This window comes from Pundamilia nyererei, unplaced genomic scaffold (genome assembly GCF_000239375.1).
Source record: "Pundamilia nyererei isolate P.nyererei 1_Seehausen unplaced genomic scaffold, PunNye1.0 scaffold00184, whole genome shotgun sequence".
Classification (NCBI taxonomy): Eukaryota; Metazoa; Chordata; class Actinopteri; order Cichliformes; family Cichlidae; genus Pundamilia; species Pundamilia nyererei.
The window spans coordinates 1,139,462-1,149,845 of NW_005187585.1; the positions used below are offsets into that span (position 1 = coordinate 1,139,462).

At 43.4% G+C, this 10,384-nt stretch overlaps 1 protein-coding gene across 1 annotated transcript; it reads left to right on the forward strand.

The window, feature by feature from the left end:
* Nucleotides 1–165: 165 nt before the first annotated feature.
* leo1 (LEO1 homolog, Paf1/RNA polymerase II complex component) lies at nucleotides 166–9,758 on the forward strand. The gene is made up of 14 exons (XM_005746879.1): nucleotides 166–276; nucleotides 1,430–1,581; nucleotides 1,885–2,165; nucleotides 2,372–2,580; nucleotides 2,848–2,949; nucleotides 3,059–3,153; nucleotides 3,318–3,466; nucleotides 3,575–3,659; nucleotides 3,751–3,845; nucleotides 3,945–4,079; nucleotides 6,615–6,750; nucleotides 8,917–9,109; nucleotides 9,242–9,339; nucleotides 9,529–9,758. Exons 1-14 carry the CDS (start codon nucleotides 219–221, stop codon nucleotides 9,640–9,642), a joined length of 1,902 nt encoding a protein of 633 aa, XP_005746936.1. The 5' UTR covers nucleotides 166–218; the 3' UTR covers nucleotides 9,643–9,758.
* The last annotated feature ends 626 nt before the right edge of the window (nucleotides 9,759–10,384 follow it).

Below are 10,384 nucleotides of genomic sequence, written 5' to 3' on the forward strand. Positions count from 1 at the left end.
GGGGAGAGAGGGGGGGGAGAGGGGAGAGACATAACGATGTTTTCATAAAAGTATATATAAACGAATATTGTTTGGTTAGAAGCTAAGCAGGTGTTGTGTCTCCCCCTGGCGGTTGACTAGATTTATTACATCACTTAAGCTCAGCTTGACCCGGATCCAAAATCCTTAAACCCAGTGATTATATCCTGTAGGTCACGTTTTACTACAGTTTGGAAGAAATGGCGGACATGGATGAATTGTTCGGGAGCGATGGGGACAGCGACAACGACCAGCGAGGTAATGTTGCCCGAAACTCGTGGCTTATATTGTTTAATCATCAGTTTGTGCATTTAGATGAGTGCCGCGTTGTGCGCAGCTGCGTAGCAGAGGGGAGCTTTAACGCGAGAGTGAGGTGTGGAACGTTTCGCGGATGTTCGTTATATCGAGGCAGGCGTTAATAATGTTAATGTGTTTTAAACGTTGGCTTTAATGGAAACCATCGTGGAGTTCTTTTATCCTTCACCTAGTTTCACTTTTCTTTTTCTTTCTTATTTTCTTTTTCCTTTAAAAAAAAATCGGTTTTCAGTGTTTGGATTCACGTGATGTGTCTGAGACGGAGGGCCATGGCTTAAGTTGTTTTGTTGCTGTGGTGCAGGATGTGATCAGCGCTCATGTTTTTTTTTAGCAGCACGACTGCAAATATACATTTTAAGATCTTAAAAAAAACTTAATTCCCTTATGTCAAAATTAGAATTGTCTTCACGCACAAACTGGTGCAGCACCCAAGTTCACCTACATAATCTTTAATTTCCACAGACTTGCTACTAAAATGATTTTTACAGAAAGAAGAACAGTACGAGAAAACCGTATGACACTGTGTATTTCAGTACTCACTGTTGATCCAGCCGTACATAAATAATATTGTGATTGCATCAGATAATCCCATACAAACAACTGTCAGATATAACAGTATTTATTCAAAAAAGGTCTAAATATAATAATATGGGTATTATTCAGAGACATAAATATATTATGTCTGTACGAGACAAAGTGTGGAAAACCATCAAAGCACTTTGTTGTGTTGATGCTGAAATCTTCTAAAAAGTCTACAAAAAGGAGCTAACTGATATCATCTTTGCTTCTTTTTGTCCAAAAGTAGTTGATAATTGGAAGCTTTTTCTGGCATCACTCGTTTTTTCCATAGAAATACTGTGATTTTGCACCCCAAAGAGACTTAAGGTGGTTATAAATAAATAAATATTATTTCTTTTAAACAGGATTGCCCCCAGCCCTGCTTTGTTTGAACAAAACACTGGTATATGGAGAGTGTGAGGATTTAAACAAGCTGAGCTTCACCTTTTTAGTCACACATTTGTAATGTGAGAGGAGTGAGTAACATCTGTTTGGCACTACAAACTAGAATAAATCGGACTGCTTTATCCCTTTGCAGAGTCTGGCTCCGGCTCTGGTTCAGAGTCGGAGCAGGAGAGGCCTCGTTCTGTCAGCAACGCTTCAGGCAGCGGCAGTGACAGCGAGAGGGAGCGGGATGATGATGATGACGAGTACGAAGGCCAGGAGGCCGGCAAGCCCAGCATGAATAAGGTGCATTTTGCAGACATCGTTCAGACAGCCGCCTAATCAGACGTTCAGCTGTGAATTTAGCCACTGAAAATACTGCTTCAACTTCCACAGTGACCTCAGAGAATTGTATTCCTTTTGTAATGTTAATCTTGCATTGACTTGAGTTAATAAACTTTCAACCTACCTCAAACCATCTAGTATGTTTATCCCACAATGAAGGTGTCCTGTGTCTGCAGTAGAAGGACTGAGGCGTGCGTGTGTGTCTGTGTGACGATACAGTCATGAGCTGCATCTAAACTTACTCATGTGTCTTCTCCGTAACAGGAGCTGTTTGGAGACGACAGTGAGGATGAACAACACAGCGGAAGCGACAACCAGTCTGAGCGCTCGGGGAACCAGTCAGATGCCAGCATGCGCTCAGACCGCGGGGACAACGATCACTCCGACGCAGAGCAGCACAGCGGCTCGGACCGTGACCATCGAGATGAGGATGAAGACGAGGAGGATGGGGGTCACCGGTCGGACGGAGGAAGCCCGGCTGGCAGCGGGATGTCTGGCGGTGGGAGCCCTCGTTCTGACAGGGGCAGCGTTCGCTCAGACAGAAGGTACGACGTCTCACACAGGCTGCAGCTCACCGTTGTTTAACTGAGGTCGTTGATGGCACGGAGATCGGGATGCTAAAATATCTCTTTTCCAGTTTGAGAAACGCAATCAGGTCTTTGATCTGTCATAAGGAAGTGGATGGGGGATTAAGTGACTTCCAGAGGAATAAAAATCAGAATATATGTTTACCGTGTTTGTTCTTATTCAGTATGCACAGCGATCCTGGGACTCCGCAGTCGGGCCCGGGCACACCGCACAGTGACGGCGAAGCTTCAGGGAGGGAGAACCAATCGGAAGATGAGAAGTGGGGCGGAGAAGCTAAGAGCGACCAGTCGGAGGACGAGGAGGAGAAACGCCACTACTCTGACGAAGAGGGAGAAAATTCTGATGATGAGGGACCGAGGAACAGGAAATCAGGTACAACCCCCAGGATCTGCCGCTGAGCCAGCCTCCAGGGTTAATCTTTTTACACAGTAAATTTCATGGATTGGGGCCATATGTGAACATTTTATCCCGAGCTTAAAACTCAGAGGTTAATATGAGATTAATTTTTCACACAGACTCTTTGCACGAGGCGATGAACTGTTTTCCTTTACTGTAAGATGTGCGTGGGTGTCCCGTGCCTCCACTATAAACGTGACATGTGGAAAATGATACATAAAATTTCTTGGTTTTGTTTTTCAGAGTCTGCAAAAGGAAGTGACAGCGAAGATGATTTCATAGGACGGAAACCCAAAGCGAAAGCCGCCTCCGATTCCGATTCAGACAGCGATGCTGAAACAAAACGTAAGCCCTAACCTTACTGGGTCAACGTAGCAGCAACGATTTGTCTTTTGTTTCTGCTGCTGAATTTGATATTTTTATGGTACTGAAAGTTATCCGTACTCTTCCGCAGCAAAGAAGGCCGCAGCAGATGACCTGTTCGGAGAAGCGGACGACATCTCTTCAGACAGCGATGCAGAGAAGCCCCCGACCCCGGGCCAGCCCCTGGTATGTGTCTGTTCTCTCACCCTCTGTTTCTTCTCTGCACTCATCACACTTTTAAACGAGATCCAAAATCCCCTTTTTCTCTAAGCCTCTCTGAGCTGATCCCTATTGTCATGGGTCACTGGATTATACAGTGTTTGTTCACTTGTTCGTGTGTGTGTGTCTAGGATGCAGAGGATGGTATGGAGGGGGAGCAGGCAGAAGAGGAGCCTGCGCCTGAAACTCGTATTGAAGTAGAGATCCCAAAAGTCAGCACTGACTTGGGATCCGACCTTTATTTTGTCAAGTTGCCCAATTTCCTGTCTGTGGAGCCCAGGTCAGAGCATGTGCAGTGTAGATAGATGGAAAAATTATTTTCACTTGATGATAAGATAATTAGATGTTCTTTGACGCTGTCTTTTCTTTTTCTTTTTTTCCCTTTTAGGCCGTTTGATCCTCAGTACTATGAGGATGAATTTGAGGATGAAGAAATGCTGGATGAAGAGGGGCGGACCAGGCTCAAACTGAAGGTCTGTGTAGGCTGGAAATGACGGATGACAGATTTTATTTATTTAGATTTTTTTCCTACGTCACCTGATGTTCATCATCTTCTCCCCACAGGTGGAGAACACAATCCGGTGGAGAGCGAAGAGAGACGAGGAGGGAAATGAAACCCGAGAGAGCAATGCGCGCATTGTCAAATGGTCCGACGGCAGGTGTGTGTTACGTCAGGCTGGATGCCGCGGGGTGCGACACTGCGATCAGGACATAACTCTGTACTTGGCACGCTTTTCAGTCTCCCATTCTTTCCACAGCATGTCCCTTCACCTGGGGAACGAAGTGTTCGATGTTTACAAAGCTCCACTCCAAGGAGACCACAATCACCTTTTCATCCGACAGGGCACCGGGCTGCAGGGACAGGCCGTGTTCAAAACCAAACTCACTTTCAGGTAATGCACTAACATGCCAGTGTGGCTTTGGTAACAGGCTGCTGTTTCCTTTTAGGCACAGACTGAGAGTTGCGAGGGAGACTCCTCCTCCATCTGGCTCCCTGACAGTAGAATATGTTCTAAACAAACTCCGGGCTACCTCTGCAAACAACAACAACAGCAGCCACAATGGCACCCTTCATTCAGGCACCATTTAGAAATGTACTGAATGCTTTAAGTCCCCGGATCACCTTGTGCAAGCTGCACAGGTTTCTCCCAGTAAGAACTGTTTAAGCTTCTTAGCGCCCCCCCTCCCCCCATCCACCTGAATGTTCTGTCTTTCACCCCACATGGGTCTATGAGGGCAAATCTGCCTCAGTGTGCAACAGGCCTCCGTGTTCCCAAACAGAACATTATTACGGTTTGTTCCCTTGGAGCATTAACATTTGAGTTTTGATTAGGATTAGAACTGCTCAGCGTGCAGATGGTTACAATGCTTTTATTTTCCTTTTAAAAGCACCTTTAACTCTTTTAAAGCCAGAAAATTCACGTTTTAAAAAAAAAAAATGTGAGCACCTAAAGAACATACTGTATGACAAGACTTCTTCATTCACGAGGTCATGTGATACGACAGTGAACTTAAGGTTACAGATAAATACATTTTCTTAAATAAGCCAAACAGACACATGACTGTCATTCACAGCTTCGAGTGGTCTCAGCATCGTGAGTGATTTGTGTTAAATTTAATGCATTTTTAATAAATGCATAGATTATATTTGTGGTGATATTTTCATAAGTCATCATTAAATGAGGGAGCTGAGGCCAGCAGTTAATGTTTGTATTGTAAGAACATTGTTGGGGATCTAATAACGTGAGACACTCGACAACAACAGATGTCTTTGGTGAAGTCAAACGAACACAGTGTGTTCTTTTAATCAAGCAGACATAATTGATGAATTTGTTACGTCATACCTGGCTTAGAATTGGGGGCTTTTTAATGCGCCAGCATTGTTTACATCCATGTACGCCTACTTAATGAGACCACATTTACACTCAACAGCCAGTTTGCTAGGTACATCTTGCTAGTACTGGATTAGACCTCTTTTTGCCATCAGAGCTACTTTAATTCTTTGTGGCAGAGATTCAACAAGGTGCTGGAAACATTCCTCTGAGATTTTGGTCCATATTGACCTGACAGCTTGAGATGAGTTTAGCTTTGTGACATGGTGTGTTATGCTGCTGGAAGGAGCCATTAAAAGATGGGTACCCTATAGTGTTAATGGACTGGGCACGGTCAGCAGCAGTAGTAAATAGGCTTTGGTGTTGTGATGCACAGTTGGTACTCTATGGGGTACACGTGCGCCCAACCCCTTTACACCACCACCAGTAGCGCCTTGAACTTTTGATATAAGGCCAGATGGATCCATGCTTTCATGAATTTAATGCCAAATTCTGAACCTGCCATGTGAATGTCACAGGAGAAATCTGGACTCATCAGATCAGGCAGTGTTTTTGTCTTCTGTTGCTCAATTTTGGTGAACCCAGGTGAATTGTAGCCTCTGGTTTCTATTCTTAGCTCACAGGAGCGGCACCCAGTGTGGTCTTTTGCTGCCGTAGCTGCTGCTTACAGGTTTTTATGTGATATTCGTTCAAAGATGCTCTTCTGCATATTTTCTCTTTTTATAAACTTTCCCAGTAAACTCTGGAGATGGTTATGTGGGAAATATCCAGCAGATCAACACTTTGTGAAATAGTCAGGCAGCCCGTGTGGCACCAACAACCATATCACATTCAGAGTTCCCCTCAGATCACCTTTCTTACTCATTCTGATGCTCAGATTGAACTTCAGTAGCTCATCTTGACCATGCTCTGAGTTGCTGCCACGTGATTGGCTGATCATATATTTCTATTAGGGAACAGTCAAACAGGTGTACATAAGAAAATGGCGCATTTTGTTTTATATTTTATTGTGTTTTATTTAATCCACACCTACTCTCAGTGCTTGTTGCTGTGTAGCTGTGAATCATTATGAACAGAGATTCCACAGCAGCAGAGTGGGAGTCTCTTTCTTATTAGCAAGACATCACAAAATAACATCAGAGGTTCTCAGTGCAACTTTTAATCTCTATATGGAGCTCATGGAAATGTGTGAAAGCACAGGGCAATATAAAGACCAGCATGTACCTGATGCTGCATGACCTAATAAAGATGACAGTTAGCAATAAATTAGCTTGTGCTTTAGTTTCCTTCTGCATTACATTACTGGCAGGGATATGCTTAACATGCCCTGTGTGCAATGTGTTTGCCCAAGATAGAAATAAAGCGTGCGATATTAAAAACTCCACAAGGTAGATTTAATGAGTGTGGGCTAAAACAGGTTTGGCAGTCGATACTGTGTTTTTCTTTCTGCCTGTTTGCAACACAGAGGTGTGATCTATGTGTTAAAGAAGAAAAGGGAAAAAATGTGTGAAAACCTCCCACTCTTAAGAGATGCACTTTTATGAAGACGTACTGGGGAAATGTTATTATTCAGGTTGTTTTTTTCTGCACTTCCAGACCCCACTCCACAGACAGCGCCACCCACAGGAAGATGACCCTGTCTCTGGCTGACCGCTGCTCAAAGACACAGAAGATCAGAATCCTTCCCATGGCTGGACGAGATCCCGAGTCCCATCGCAATGAAATGATCAAGGTAGCACGAGCCATCCAGTGTGGGAATTCTTTTGTTACCACAGAGACCGGAAGAGTGAGATGAGGTCAGCTGTTGACAGGCACCATGGCTGCTTACATAATAACATAACCTGACATGCTTGCATAATGTGGTCACACAGTGGCGAGTGAAATGGAAACTGAGTCAACCAGTCTAGAGTTCTGGTGATGCGTTTACTGTCGGCTCGAGAAAGACTGCAGATTACATTGTTCTTCACTGTGCAGCATTACCTTAAAATGGCTTTTAAAACATATAAACACACATTTGTCTCTTTGTATTTTAAACACTCGTGTCCTGCATGATGACGTCTAATGTGCATCAGTGGGGATTGTGCGAGTTTGAATAATTAACAATAGACGCCCAAATACTAGACATCAATTACGCTTCCCCCATTGTTTGTAGTTAGTACTCCCAGTTGGTGGTTCTTAAGTTATCATAATTACAGTTCAACAGCAACAAGGGTCCGTGCCTTTATACAAGTGTATGCCAGTCTCACATTTCCACAGAATGTGGATTTCAGGTGTAATTTCAGTACACTTCATAGGTCCTTCCCTCTGTTGTGCCTCAAACAGCCCAAACAGGCTGTTTCAGTACCAGCGGCTGAAATCAGGCTGCTTTACTTTTAAGAAAAAGCATGACATCTGTTAGATGTGGTAGGAGCAGCTAAAATGTAGTAGATGTGGAAATGGGTGGTAATTGGCGACAGAAAGCCTTAAGCTTGCACTAAAGTACAAAAAACACCAGTAGCCCACAGCACAGTCTTTGTTTATAGGTTTTAAATGTCTTTTAAGTTTCCACAGTTTCTAATCGCCTCTGCAGTGTCATAATTCTGACACTGATCTAGCCTTTGGGCAGACAGTCAAAGCTAATCATAATGGGAGCTTCAGTAGCTGCGCAATGTGTAGATTTCTAGAGCAATGGTGGGCAGAGGGGGCCACAGGTTGTCGTGTACCCACATTAACTGCCCACTCCTGCTCTAAAGCCCATGGGGTGTTGAAGCTGTGGCTCTGGAGATCCATGCAGGAAAAATGGATAAGGAATACTTTGCTTTACCACCAACACTGCTGGCTTTAGTCAAAATCAAATTGAAACTTTATTTTATTTGCTTTCACTATTTTTTTTAAAAGATATTAGACTGTTATATTTTTTATTTACTATCAAAGTAGCCTCCTTTTGATTGGATTCAGGTAGGACTCAAAGTAAACAGCGTTGCTTTATAGTTACCCAAGTCAAGCTTCTGTTTCAAAGTATGCTGAAACAAGCTAATGGGTTTTTTTCCCTCTCTTCACAATTGTTTCATTGTTGGTAATAAAAATAAGAACATGATAAATGAATTTGATTAGATTAGAAAACACAGTATTATTGTAATGAAAATGCAAAGTTAAAGCACTAAATAATCATGATGATCATGAAGAGTAGTCACATGTGGTAAAAGATTTGAAGTATTTAGATATATTAGTAATACTGATGGGCTAAGTTATACACAGTAGACACTTTATTCTGTGAAAGCTGGGAAATTCTTTTGCCACCGCAAACATATGGCAGGTAGCTTAAATAAGTAGGAACATCAAGACTCAAATATGCTTTTTGAGGGTTCAAGAATTGCTTAAAAACGGCTCTTTTGATAGTAAGGTTTGCTATAGACATATTGTAGATGCCTAATAATGTTCAGACTGAGTAAGCGTGTGTTCCTGTTTAAAGTTAAAGGTTATTGAAGCACATTTTTGACTAACTGGCACTAGCTGATTGTCAAACTTAAAATGGGCAGGAGGGCAAATGTTTTAGAAAGTAATTACCCTTTCTCTCGTTTGTCCTTACTCTGCCTGCAGTTGTCCTTTTATTGTAGGACAGCTAATTCTGTTTATTCCAGTGAGGAATTGTCATGTTATAGGAATAACAGAACAACAAGCAGGGTAAATGTACTTTAGAGCAAAAACGAATAATAGGCTCATTTCTTATTGTTTTTTTCCAACAAGGCCAGCTTATTGCTTTAAAGGGAAATTAATTAGACTTTTCCCACACCTAACATAAAAAGCGACCTTTTTTCTCAGTGTGTTTGGGGAAAAACAATTAACAACTAAGCAGCTAGAAATGAAATGCCTTGAAATGAATTTTGTATAAACTCGCCACTCGGGTCTGTCTTGGCAGAAAGAGGAGGAGCGGCTGCGAGCCTCCATCCGCAGGGAGTCCCAGCAGAGGAGGATAAGGGAGAAGCAGCATCAGAGAGGCCTGAGCAGCAGCTACCTGGAGCCCGATCGCTATGACGACGAGGAAGAGGGCGAGGAGGCGATCAGCCTCGCAGCCATCAAGAGCAAGTATAAGGGTGGAAGTGGCCTGAGAGGTGAGGATGACTGCGTTTCACATTGACTGCTGTCGTTTTGTTTCTATAATTTTTTTTCCTCGTATGTTGAGACGTGTTTGGGAGTCACAGAGGCCTGATGCACACGCTCTTCTCTTTCTGCCTCACGTACAGAGGAGCGAGCCAGGATCTACTCATCAGACAGTGATGAAGGTTCTGATGACGATAAAGCCCAGAGGCTGATGAAGGCTAAGAAGTTGGACAGTGACGAGGTAGGTGCAGTGATGTGGTTGACAGACAGGGGGCGGTGTGAGGCAGGACACCGTGTAGAAAAAAAGCCAACTTTTCTCATTATCCTTTGTAACTAAGCAGGACAGCAAAAGCTAGACTCTTCAGAGCAGGAAAGCTTTTCTGCACTCACTGTTGAAGTGTAACTGAACGCTGTATGTACTCTGTCACAGGAGGGCGAGGGATCAGGCAAGAGAAAGGCAGAAGATGACGAGGAAACGGCCACCAAAAAGGCAAAGAAGTATGTCATCAGCGACGAAGAAGACGAGGAAGACGACGACGAATAATTCATCTTCCCTTATCATTCCACTGTATTATCAGTGCTCAGCCCGCATGGCATATAAACAGCCATATTTTTTGTATATTTTCTTATGACCTGTGTGTGGGTGGCTGTGTCTGTGTGTTTGCTTGTTTATGTTGTGTACAGAAGAGGTGAGAAATAAAACAAAAAACGGTGGTTTTATGTAACCAAAGCTTCTCGAGGCCTCTTCATCTTTTTAACACCATGAATCATATATATATGAATCACGCTGTTGCGATGTTATGAAACAAACTGTTACGTTTCGAGGGGAGGCTGTTAATGGCATAATTGCTGTGGGCTGCCGAAAGATTAAGTTAATGGCATAGAAGCAGCATCTGCCATTTCTGTTCCTCTCCCTCATGTACACACATAATTGACCAGTGTTTTCAGTGCGCTGGTTTAGAGGTGGTGGGGTTTTTTGGTTTTGTTTTGGGTTTTTTGCAGTTCGTGTGAATGTTTCAGGAAAGAACCGGGGAGTGTAGTGTTGTCAGAGGAGGAGACGATGCCAAAACCCACCTGATAGAAGACACAAGAGATTAGAGGATTTGGGGTTTGAGACAAAGGAGCTGTAGTTCTGTGGGAGAAGATATCCATCCCCCCCCAATAACCTGCCTGCAGAGGAAGGAGTAGGAATATCTACTTCTTCCTGTACAAGCAGCTGTAGGAAGTCCCAAGCTTTCACTGGCACCCCCTCTGATATTCTAACCCATGCCATTGCTACACCTCTG